Genomic DNA, 12,857 nt, shown 5'->3' with positions numbered 1-12,857 from the left:
TGGGAAGACGGCAGCACTTAGAGTAGATGGCCCTAGTTAGCAAAAAGACAGTACTAGACAGATTAAGTAAAAAATTATAGAATGTCCTCTATAGAATGTCTCTCACACACACACACACACACACACACACACACACACACACACACACACACACACACACACACACACACACACACACACACAAAGAGTTAGTTTACACTTCAAATCCAATTTTATTAGTCACATCCGCTGAATACAAGAGGTGTAGACCTTACAGTGAAGTGCTTACTTATGAGCCCCTAACCAATAGTGCAGTTTAAAAAAATACTTTCAGGGCACGCTCATTGATTTGGGTCTACTTTTCGACATGCCTAGCTGACCACTGGTCAAGCTGAGTTGCCACTCTCAATCTTTCTCAATTGGAGGGATATTGGCTGTAATGATGTTACTTAGTGAGGATGTCTTTCTCTGTCCCCCTTTTCTCTCTCATCCTCACATGACATCATGCCTCTAATGTCTCCTGTTCTCTGTTAGTATAGACTGGGTTATCAATGTCTGCGCTGTTCGATTGGATAATCAGAACTGAAGTTTGTGATGATGCAATGCGATTGATGGAATTGCTGACCTGGTTTCATGGACTAGCCACTGACTTCCAATTGTTGTTAATGTGCATATTTAGATTGTCTTATGGTCTAACTGTACATTTAATGATGGTTTTTCAGGGCTGTGTGTGTGTGTGTGTGTGTGTGTGTGTGTGTGTGTGTGTGTGTGTGTTTGTGTAACTCTGGGACCAATGTGCCCATCATCTCCTTCACTTCTTCCAGATTTTCTCTCAGTCCTTCACAGCCTCTTATGCCATCTACAATGTGGCTAAAGGGTAGGTACAGTAGAGCCATGAATGCTAATGCATGGGCTGCACTAGGCATGTGCATTGCTGATGCAATTGGGCCCTGGCCTCGACTGGCCAAGCACCACCAAATGTGTATTTCTTTCATCTGAATAAACTTAATCTGTTATGTCAGACATCCATTACTCTTATACAGTAATTGTCCTCTCTGGCTGGTCAACATCAATTCTAGGTTTACTATCAGAGATTCCTATCTGCTGGCCCACCAGTGAGGAAGGGCGCTCCTGTGTCTGTCGATTTGAAGCTTGGGCCTTGGGTCTACAGTATGAGGAGCACTAATGCCAATTAAAGGAATTCAGAATGACCTGCTCTCCAACAAAATATGAAATGCCTGGGAATGTGTTGTCGCAATATGTCTGCCTGTTTTTAAGAGGATAAGAGTGTTGTTTCAATGGATTGAAAGAGGTCTTATTCCATTGCATGACTGACCTCCGTCTGTTTGGTTTTAGCATTTGCATCGTGTCTTTTTTACGACATCTCTCAAGTGCTTACAAACAAGCATGGACAGATCTTCTCTCTACATTTTTTTGTGTGGCTTTAGAGGCCAGTCGAATCCTAATTGAGGGACTGTGTCTGTGTGTGTGTCTGTGTGTGTCCCAGGGTTCTGTTGGAGCTTAACCCTCCAGCGGGGGAGAAGGCATTGATACAGTATGCAGCCTGGGGACTGCAGGGGAACCAGCTGGTAAGGCAGCTGCTCTCATTTTTTTATTTTTTTTATTTCGCCTTTATTTAACCAGGTAGGCTAGTTGAGAACAAGTTATCATTTACAACTGCGACCTGGCCAAGATAAAGCAAAGCAGTGTGAACGGACAACAATACAGAGTGACACATGGAGTAAATAATAAACAAGTCAATAACACAGTAGAAAAAAAGAAAAAAAAGAGTCTATATCCATTGTGTGCAAAAGGCATGAGGAGGAAGGCAAATAATTACATTTTAGCAGATTAACACTGGAGTGATAAATGATCAGATGGTCATGTGCAGGAAGAGATACTGGTGTGCAAAAGAGCAGAAAAGTAAATAAATAAAAACAGTATGGGGATGAGGTAGGTAAATTGGGTGGGCTATTTACCGATGGACTATGTACAGCTGCAGCATTCACTCATAGACACACACACACCTTTACTCACTCATCCTGCATTCCACCTCAATATCTGGTGGGCTAGAAATGCATTTGAGACCACAAATCTATAACGCCTTTATTCAGCGGTGGTTAATATTTGAGTTCTAAGGATTTTTTTCTGTGATTTATTTCACAGTGTTTGTTTTAGATTAATATTGGATTATGTGTTTTGAATGTAAAGTGTTTTTCAGTGCAATGTTTGTGTTCAACTAACAATGAAAATCTTTCAGTGGAAAGTTGAGATGTATTGACTTGTGACTTAGCTGGCTGATGCATTCCCACTTGGAGCCAATCAGACATTTGATTGGGCCAGCCAACACTGAGCACGGTGTGCCTTGCTTTGCTAATGGATTAGTGCTGTTTCTGTTGCTGCCAGGCCTATGTGTTTGAAGGCGATATCTATTACCAGACAGAAGTGACCAGTAAACCTCTCCGCCTCACAGCTACAGGCAGAGCGGGGCTGGTGGTCAACGGGCTGAGTGACTGGATTTATGAGGGTAAGAGATACTCTAACCCTTCCTCTATCACGATGACATAGACACTGATTGGTTGGTTAAATTGGATTTTCCATATTGAAAGCTGTTCCCTGAGATGAATGACATTGCAGATAGTATATGGCTTTGATACATGTTTTGCACTATTTTCAATGTGTAACAATTGGACTTCCATGAGTAACATGTGTATTTGAAATAGTTTTGACACATGATTGCTTTGTTCATCTGTAAAATTGTTTATAGAGGAAGTGCTCTTGACTTTCTCTGCCAACTGGTGGTCGAAAGATGGAGCTCGCTTGGCATACCTCACCATCAACAACTCTGCCACACCGCTAATGGAGATACCTCACTTCTTAGGTGGGGTCTATCCCTCCAATGTGTTCTTTCCTTACCCCAAGGTAAACGACACTGATCTCATATGATAAAATGTATGAATGCTCTGATTATGTTCTCTCAGCCTGTCATGTTATCTAACGAATCTAATACTCTGATCCTATATGTGTGTGTGTACAGGCTGGCTCCACCATCCCCACTGTCAGTCTGTTTGTGGTGAATCTCTATGGTCCAGCTCACAATCTAGAGATGATCCCTCCAGACTCTGTCAGGGCCAGGTACTACATCCAAAATTTAACCAACTGACATCGTCATTAATGTTTTTATCTGTTCTAATGGGAAATTTAAGATGAATATTAATTTAATATTGAGTTAAGTGATTAAAACAATGTATTATACTTTTCTGTCACGCCCTGACCTTAGAGAGCAGTTTTATTTCTCTATTTGGTTAGGTCGGGGTGTAATTTGGTGTGGGCAATCTGTTTGTTTCTATGTTTTGGCCGGGTATGGTTCTCAAACAGGGACAGCTGTCTATCGTTGTCTCTGATTGGGAATCATACTTAGGCAACCTTTTTTCCTGTTGGTAGTTGTGGGTAGTTGTCTTCGTTTGTGCATGTATAGCCTTACGGAGCTTCACGTTCGTTTTTGTTGTATTATTGTTTTGTTGGCGACATTTGCAAATTAAGAAAAATGTACGCTCACCACGCTGCACCTTGGTCCATTCCATACGACGATCGTGACATTTTCCTTTCTGTAATACACATGATTCTGTTTGTGCAAGGTTGATGGTCACTAGACTTGAATTCTAGATTTGAATCTTAGACTCCTATCTGCTGATGATATTGGCGCCAGTCTAAAAGGCTCTGCAGCATTTACGGTGATACGGCCTCTGCAAAAGTGTCACGATCGTCGTACGAACTGGAAATCTACTCAGACCAACGTGCAGCGTGATTTGGGTTCCTCATGTTTAATAAAGGAAACTCACAAAAAAACAGCAACCGAAACGTGAAGTCATGGAGTGCTCACAGGCAACTACACGCAAACAAGATCCCACAAAAACCAGTGGGGAAATGGTTACCTAAATATGATCCCCAATCAGAGACAACGATAAACAGCTGCCTCTGATTGGGAACCATACCAGGCCAACATAGAAATAAATGCACTAGATCACCCACCCTAGTCACACCCGACCTAACCAAAATAGAGAATAAAAATGCTCTCTATGGTCAGGGCGTGACAAAAAGTCAGGGCATTCATGCTTCTTGAGTTTCCTGTAGCAGAGCAGCGCTGTTGTGAAGGAAGTTGTCAAGGAAGGGAGTTTGTGTTTATACAGGACCTCCTGAACCCACCTACTCTCAACCAATTATGTTAATGCAGCGCTTCAAGAAGTTATATAGAGCCCTCCGCATTGTTACAAAATTTGGGAGGCGCACAGCGATGCGGTACAGAGCTGGATTTGGCATCTGCATGCCCCCGGATGCTCCACAATTGCGTCACACCCTCCACACAGAGCCTCCGACCACATTTGTGGATCAAGCCTACATTGGCTTTAAAGGAGCCAGTTCAGAGGATACACTGGTTATTATTGTATTGTGTGAGACTGTGTGGTTCAGTACCTTGTGTTATGTCTTTTGTTATGTGTTTACAGATTAGGATTTAATAAGGGCATGCTCAGAGACGGCTCGTTATGTTTCTATGCTCCCATGCTGGAGGTTGTCTCCCTGTTGCAACTTGTATTAAACCAGATTTATTTCTGATTGCCTTTACCAACGACTGCTTTCCTATTTGTTTCACCTAGAAAATCCCCTTTACATCTGTGTTGTGCCATCCAAGAGACTTTCTCTTTCTGTCTGTTTCCCTAAATGTCTCCCTAGAGACCGCTACATCTCCATGGTGACATGGATCAGCAGTACTCAGTTGGCGGTACGTTGGTTGAACCGGGCCCAGAACCAATCAGAGCTCTGTGTGTGTGAGGCCACCACTGGGGCATGCTCAAAGGTGAGAGGTGAAAGGTTACTCCACAGTAATCCAATGGGTGGTTGTCCTGACCCTTCTCTCTGCCATTCATTAATTTTATAGCATTTCCATCCCATAAGCTATACACTGGGGTGTTTGGATTGATTTCCTTAAAGGAAAACTCCACCACAATTTTTTGGGGGGTATTTGTTTAATTAGTCAATTGTTGACATAGTCCCAAAATGTTTTGCCTGTCAGCACTCAACTTTTCAACATATGTCACTTTTAAAAAAATACAGAAATCATCCACGTATGATGCAAAACACAGCATCATATGATGCTAATTGCTTTCTGTATTTTGAAACTGGCATAGCTTGAACACTAGATTGCTGACAAGGAGAACATTTTGGGACTAATGAAACAAATACCAACCTTTTTCCTTTAAGATGTCATATTCTCTCCCTTCCAGCTTAAATAAGGTCAATTATACTGCTTGTGATACATTTCCAATGATTCGCTGCAGCATTTATTTGCCATCTCTCTCCAGCCAGTCCTTATGGATTCATTATATAATATTAACTTTGGCTGTTTAATTATGCTGAAACGTTTTCTTTATTTCGTATCTCCATATCAAATCCACAGAAACACACAATGGTCATGGACTTAATGCAAAACCAACGACAGGTAGGCATTTCTCATTTCATAAAAGCTGCTACTAATTGAAACTGGTATACTGACCCAGTCTTATTGGCCTGTGATATTTCCTGGATTGGTATTGTTGACCATGCCTGTCTCATTTGTCCAACAGGAGGTGCCATTGTTTTCATCTGATGGCTCTTGGTTTTATTTGACGTTGCCAGCCAAGCAGGGTGCCCGGGGGGAGTTCCGCCACATTGCCAGTCTGCCAGCCCAGGTCAGTGTGAGGGCACTCAAACGTTTATACCCCTGTGTCATCCTCCAATGGTTTAATGCCAGACTGCTTGTTAAATCTTCAATAGGGTCAGGGTTTGCCTGGCTACCCAAACTCCTTACTCTGCCACGCCCACTGACGTTTGTTTCTTCTCTACAACGAGTGTGGATACAAGTACCTCCCTAACAATTTCTAGAACACAAACATATTATATTTTCTACTTTTTACCCCATTATTTCCCCAATTTCGTGATATCCAATTGGTAGTTAGTCTAATCCCATCGCTGCAACTCGGGAGAGGCGAATGTCGAGAGCCATGTATCCTCCGAAACACAACCCTGCCAAGCCGCACAACTTCTAGACACACCGCTTGCTTAACCCGGAAGCCACTGTCCAACTGGCGACTGTGTCAGCATGCATTCGCCCGGCCCGCCACAGGAGTCTCTAGAGCGCGATGGGACAAGGACATGCCAGCCAGCCAAACCCTTCCCTAACCTGGACTACGCTGGGCCAATTGTGCTCCGCCTCATGAGTCTCTCAGTCATGGCCGCATGAGACACAGCATGATCAAACCCGGATCTGTAGTGACGCCACTTGCACTTCGAAGCAGTGCCTTAGACTGCTGTGTCACTCTGAAGATATTCTAACCTTTCTGATTAGTCACAGGAACCGATGGGTTGGGCCAGAGCTAGAAACCATGTGAGCGTTTTGAAAATTCGTCATTAGATTTGGTACGTCTGATTAGTTTGTGGTCATGTCATTTTGACGTCACCACAAATGACTTCAACGATGGTAGTCTCAGACTGAAGTATGTAGCGAACATAGAGCAGTGGAAGAATTCAGTTTGATTCATCCGGCAAGGTCAGGGTGGCATAAAACAACATGTGATTATACAGATCTTAATGTCAGAGAGCTGAAGTCTTGGCAGTGATTATTTTAGGTATCTGTAACTGTTTCTGAATAGCTGTTTCCCTGACAATGTTCTTATCTACATCTCCCTCTCTGTATCTGTCGGTTACTCTCTTCACATCTTTTTTTTGTGTTGTTTTAACCCCTTTTTCGTGGTATCCAATTGGTAGTTGCAGTCATCGCTGCAACTCCCGTACGGACTCGGGAGAGGCGAAGGTTGAGAGCCATGCATCCTCCGAAACACGACCCGCCATGCCGCACTGCTTCTTGACACAATGCCCACTTAATTAACCCGGAAGCCAGCCACACCAATGTGTCGGAGGAAACACAGTGCACCTGGTGACCCTGTCAGCATGCATTGCACCTGGCCCGCCACAGGAGTCGCTAGAATGCGATTGGACAAGGACATCCCTGCCAGACAAACCCTTCCCTAACCCAGATGACGCTGGGCCTATTGTGCGCTGCTCCATGGGTCTCCCGTTCGCGGCTGGCTGCAACAGAGCCTGGACTCGAACCAGGATCTCTAGTGGCACAGCTAGCACTGTGATGCAGTACCTTAGACCTCTGTACCACTCGGGAGGCCCTTCACATCTTATTACATCTTTCTCTGGATGACTCTGCATTCCACTGGCAGTCTGTCTGTTTCTGTATTCACCCCCCTCTTTTTCTCTCTCATTCTATGTGACACAGCCTGCCATCCCCCCTGTCCCTCCTCGCTTTCTGACGTCCGGGAACTGGGATGTCACTGTGCTGTGTGCCCTGGATGAGGACAATAGGAAAATGTATGTGAGAGCCTCTGCATGTGATGCTATATAGAGAGCCTCTGCATGTGATGCTATGTGGAGAGCAACTGTGTGTGTTGATATAATTAGCAGAAATGACAAGTAGGCTACTGTTGTAGAACGATGATTTAGACACAAAAACACAAAGGTATTATTGCCTTTTAAAATAACTACCCCTTGATCCTTAACTAAAAGAGGCAATGTAGTATTCACTTAAAAAATATCTGACTTTGCACAGGGCAAGTCAGCTGAAACTGAACAAGACATGATTAGATGGTCATAGACTGAGCAGGGCAGAGTCACAAGTCCTTCATGCTTAGACAAATTGAGTTGTGTGTGTGCGGTGTGTGTGGCAGCATCATCATCATCATCATCATCATCATCACAGAGCATGATGGGAACCGGACGGATGCAGGCAGTCCCAATTGCCCATGTGGTGGCTGGCACGGCCGTTTGCCTCCAAGCAAGACACTCATATAGCACAGCTTTCATACTAATTTTGCTGATTCGACAATGGAGTCAAACTCAAATCACTGGAAAAGTTCTGTAATTCAGCCTTATCGACATTGTCTGAGAATCAACTAATCCCATGAATGTGTTGAGTGAAGTGTGTAAATAAATCAAAGATATCATAGTGTCCATATGGACTAACTAACATATACTATTTATACAAAAGTATGTGGACACCCTTTCAAATGAGTGGATTCAGTTCTTTCAGCCCCGCCTGTTGCTGACAGGTGTATAAACTCTAGCACACAGCCATGCGATCTCCATAGACAAACATTAGCAGTAGAATGGCCTTACTGAAGAGCTCAGTGACTTTCAACGTGGCACCGTCATAGGATGCTACCTTTCCAACAAGTCAATTTGTCAAATTTCTGCCCTGCTAGAGCTGCCCCGGTCAACTGTAAATGCTGTTATTGTGTAGATGTGTGAGCCACACAAGCTCACAGAACGGGACTGCCGAGTGCTGAAGCGCGTAGTGCATAAAAATGGTCTGTCCTCGGTTGCAACACTCACTACCAAGTTTCAAACTGCCTCTGGAAGCAACGTCACCACAATAACTGTTAGTCGGGAGCTTCATGAAATGGGTTTCCGTGGCCGAGCAGCCGCACACAAGCCTAAGATCACTATGCGGAATTCCAAGCATCGGCTGGAGTGGTGTAAAGCTTGCCACCACTGGACTCTGGAACAGTGGAAAGGCGTTCTCTGGAGTGATTAATCACGCTTCACCATCTGGCAGTCCGACAGACAAATCTGGGTTTGGCGGATGCCAGGAGAATTCTACCTGCCCGAATGCATAGTGCTAACTGTAAAGTTTGGTGGAGGAGAAATCATTCTGAGGCTGTTTTTCATGGTTCTCTCTAGGACCCTTGGTTCTAGTGAAGATAAATCTCAACGCTACAGCATACAATGACGTTCTTGACGATTCTGTGCTTCCAACTTTGTGGCAACAGTTTGGGGAAGGCCCTTTCCGGTTTTAGCATGACAATGCCCCGATGCACAAAGCAAGGTCCATACAGAAATGGTTTGTTGAGATCAGTGCGGAATAACTTGACTGTGCCCTGACCTCAACCCCAAAGAACACCTTTGGGATGAATTGGGACGCCGTCTGCGAGCCAGGCCTAATCGCCCAACATCAGTGTCCGACCTCACTAATGTTCTTGTAGCTGAATGGAAGCAAGTTCTATCAGCAATGTTCCACCATCTAGTGGAAAGCCTTCCCAGAAGAGTGGAGGCTGTTATAGTAGCAAAGGGGGACCAACTCGATTGAATGTCTTCTATTGACTGCATCACTTTGTCCTCTCTGTTTGCAGCTACTTCCTCAGCACAGAAGAATCCAGACAGAGCAGACACCTGTACAGGTGAGGCCATCCTGTCAAAACTACTTTACCCAGAATTTCATCCTTCGTAGGCGTGCTTGACTTGACTGATGAAGTAAAATTTAATTTTTTATCTCCCAAATCAAAACATTTTAGTTCCTGAAACATACCTTTTTTTTACTGAATGTAATTTCCAATTTTTAAGATGAAAATATTAGTTTATCAGCCAATGAAACAAAACTATCTATTTCTAATTCAAGTCAAAGGAATGGTGGCTCAACAATTTTCTGGTTTCATGAGAAGGTAGATGATCAGAGAAGTGAAGCGTGAGCTGAAGGGTTAAATTGTGCAGCAGCCGAAGCCGTTCCTCTCGAAGGGCGCTCCAGGCAGACCACCTAACATGTTAATCAGAGGTGACCAAGCCAACGCAGTGGATGGGATGGTGCTGTGCTAGAGGATGAGTCACTGGGACGTAACGACAGCATCTCAAGTGGCACCTTATTCCCTATATTGCCCTACAGTATATAGGGAATAGGGTGCCATTTGGGACACAGACATAAAAACTGATCCACGACCTGTGATTAATGTGCTCAGTCCCCCAGTCATTCGCCTTATGTTTTATATTGTGTTTTTTAATTAGTCTGCTTTTGGCCTCACCAGATGATAGAGTAGAGGGAGAGATTGGTGTCTGGTTTAAAGGTGATTTTCTGTGCATTCTTTTTTGGTACTTCCCTTGGAGAGCGAGAGTTACTGAGAGGCCGGAGATAGTGGTTTTATTTAAATAGTTGCCTTTTTTTCACCCTTGAAGAGTCCTATTCTTGTTTGAGAAGTCAGTCCTATTTGTGTCGAGAAGTCAGTCCTATTTGTGTTGAGAAGTCAGTCCTATTTGTGTTTGAGGAGTCAACTCAGTAATGTATTTTAGCATAGCTATCATTGTATTATTTGTTTAATTAAGGTGTAATTTACAACCTTAATGTATTGATTGGGACAGCCAAATAGTTTCAGACCCAAACCTTCCTCATCCACTATTCTTTAAGGTATGTTTGGTCACTCTGTTGTCTTCCTTTCTTTCAGTGCGGACTTTGAAGGGATCTTCCAACGCCAGTGTCTGACCTGCAACCTTCTAGATGACTGTAGCTTTTTCAAAGCCGTGTTCAGCCCCAATCAGACATATTTCACACTTTATTGCCTAGGTAGGAGCTCTGTACACATGCACTCAAACGCAGGCATGCTCGCACACCACACACCCTACCGCTTGAAATAAAACAGCATTTTAACAATAATCAAACATGTATACTTTTTCTATCGCTGTGGCCCATGTTTCCCTAGGCCCCGGAGTCCCCAAGGTGACAGTACACAACACGAAGGACCCCACCAGTGAGTCTGGTTTGTCTGACTAATCTATTAAACACTCTGAATCTTAATCTTGAACCTTTTCCACTTTTTACCATCAGACACTTTCAACAATAGCCAGTAGAGGGCAACATGGGCAAACGAACATATAATGTAGAACAGTTTCAGACAGTTATTGGAATTCAGAAAGGAGGTGGATAGCTGCATGACCGTGAATAGACTGTGTAAATGTATTTTGTTTGATCACCTTTAGGATACATAGTTCTGGAGGACAACACACCTCTCTCTGAGACCCTAGAAGGGAAGAGACTCCCAGAGACTGTCTTCAAGACACTCGCAGCTGACAACCATGGTAAGTGTGTGAAACCACCCTGGGCCCACACACACACAGAGCAGTCTAAAATTATAATTAGCATTCACTGACATAATTTTACATTCGCTTCAGTCACAAAACAGAGACTGCCTTAGGTTCAAACAGTCACAAAACAGAGACTGCTTTAGGTTCAAACAGTCACAAAACAGAGACTGCTTTGGGTTCAAACAGTCACAAAACAGAGACTGCTTTGGGTTCAAACAGTCACAAAACAGAGACTGCTTTAGGTTCAAACAGTCACAAAACAGAGGCTGCTTTGGGTTCAAACAGTCACAAAACAGAGACTGCTTTGGGTTCAAACAGTCACAAAACAGAGACTGCTTTGGGTTCAAACAGTCACAAAACAGAGACTGCTTTGGGTTCAAACAGTCACAAAACAGAGACTGCTTTGGGTTCAAACAGTCACAAAACAGAGACTGCTTTGGGTTCAAACAGTCACAAAACAGAGACTGCTTTGGGTTCAAACAGTCACAAAACAGAGACTGCTTTGGGTTCAAACAGTCACAAAACAGAGACTGCTTTGGGTTCAAACAGTCACAGAACAGAGGCTGCTTTGGGTTCAAACAGTCACAGAACAGACTGGTTCTGCTTGGCCAGGCATGTAAATAACAAGCCAAATATAGCAGCATATCCATAAAGAAAGTAATTGTTTCATTTAGTGATTAGGTCTCCATGGTAGCGAGAGCATGATTCATACTTTTCCTTTGGGAGGAGAACAAAGTGTGTGCGTGCGCACATGTATGTGTGCTTTGTGTGTGTGTGGGTGTCAACTGTAGGCCTACACATTCTCAATGAGCTACTGTTAACTCATTGTTTAAGTGTCACGCATAGGACTCAGGGGAGCTCATTTACTGGTGCTTTAGTTTGATGCCTACAGGTGTTTCAGGCGGAGAATACTGATGAGCTCTGGTTCAGTGTATATCACTGTATATCTTATCTGAGACTGAGTGTGGGCCCTCTGTTCGTTTTCCTTTTAGATCTACACCTGAAGCTGTCTCTGCCCCAGGGTTATGAAGCCCACCTTCTCCCTCTACTCATCATTGTGTAAGTTATAAACACAGCTGATCAATCGTGTTATAACATGCTTATGCCATTGTATGAAGCCTCTTAATGTGAGCCTATATCAAGGATTCACTTTGACAGTTTTACGGCCTGTTACATAACTTTTAACAGACATTGATTTCCCCATAGTTTACCAGCAGGCTAAACCACGGCTTAGTTGTTTAACCTTTGCCCTTTGCTCAGCTGATCCTGTTCCTCCTGTTGTCATGCAGAGACGGAGTTCCAGGCAGTCAGTCGGTGACGGAGGAGTTTACTATGGGATGGCCTGAGGTGCTCGCCAGCACACATGACATGGCGTTAGCCTGGGTGGATGGAAGAAGTGGGGTCGGCCGGGGGCAGAAGATCAGCAGTGTGGATCCCCGCAAGCTCAGCTCCCTCAGAGTCAAAGATCAACTAGGAGTCGTAGAGTTAGTTTTCTACAGTGTTATTATTGGCCATTACATTTTGTTGACATATTGTAGAAATTATCCATAAATAAATGTATGACCTATTTTGTTTTTTCTCCACAGGTGGTTGATGCAATTGCCTTACATTGACGATCAGCGGATTGCCCTGTATGGCAAGGTTACTATTATGTTTACTATGGCAACAAGTGACCTATATTCTGGCCACGACCACGTGATCACATGAGTTTCAAAAGTATAATGTTGCAAAAGCATATATTATAAAGACTCTCTGTTTAATGGCACTTGTGTCTTTCCCTACAGGCATTTGGTGCTTATTTATCCCTCAAGATGCTAGCTGCGACTGATCAGCTGTTTAAATGTGCAGCCGCTGTGGCTCCCATAACAGATTTCAAACTCTACAGTAAGTGAAGACTATACAATAGTGAAAAAACACACAAGAGCCTATGT

At 43.6% G+C, this 12,857-nt stretch overlaps 1 protein-coding gene across 1 annotated transcript in view; it reads left to right on the top strand.

Annotated features, from left to right (window-relative positions):
* The window catches only part of LOC109907046 (inactive dipeptidyl peptidase 10-like), a 33,646-nt gene that overhangs the window by 18,915 nt on the left and 1,874 nt on the right, over positions 1-12,857 (top strand). Inside the window, exons 6-22 of the mRNA XM_031794478.1 lie at positions 804-856; positions 1,487-1,568; positions 2,386-2,506; positions 2,747-2,901; positions 3,017-3,114; positions 4,711-4,834; positions 5,435-5,476; positions 5,601-5,705; positions 7,301-7,392; positions 9,210-9,257; positions 10,290-10,408; positions 10,545-10,592; positions 10,822-10,920; positions 11,919-11,985; positions 12,216-12,410; positions 12,513-12,567; positions 12,711-12,810. Coding sequence (XP_031650338.1) covers positions 804-856; positions 1,487-1,568; positions 2,386-2,506; positions 2,747-2,901; positions 3,017-3,114; positions 4,711-4,834; positions 5,435-5,476; positions 5,601-5,705; positions 7,301-7,392; positions 9,210-9,257; positions 10,290-10,408; positions 10,545-10,592; positions 10,822-10,920; positions 11,919-11,985; positions 12,216-12,410; positions 12,513-12,567; positions 12,711-12,810 — 1,603 coding nt within the window. The remainder of the gene's footprint in view (positions 1-803; positions 857-1,486; positions 1,569-2,385; positions 2,507-2,746; positions 2,902-3,016; positions 3,115-4,710; positions 4,835-5,434; positions 5,477-5,600; positions 5,706-7,300; positions 7,393-9,209; positions 9,258-10,289; positions 10,409-10,544; positions 10,593-10,821; positions 10,921-11,918; positions 11,986-12,215; positions 12,411-12,512; positions 12,568-12,710; positions 12,811-12,857) is intronic.

The sequence above is a fragment of the Oncorhynchus kisutch genome, linkage group LG17, assembly GCF_002021735.2.
Source record: "Oncorhynchus kisutch isolate 150728-3 linkage group LG17, Okis_V2, whole genome shotgun sequence".
NCBI lineage: Eukaryota > Metazoa > Chordata > Actinopteri > Salmoniformes > Salmonidae > Oncorhynchus > Oncorhynchus kisutch.
Note: the sequence above shows the minus strand (reverse complement) of the source record. Positions and strands in the feature narration are given on the sequence as shown.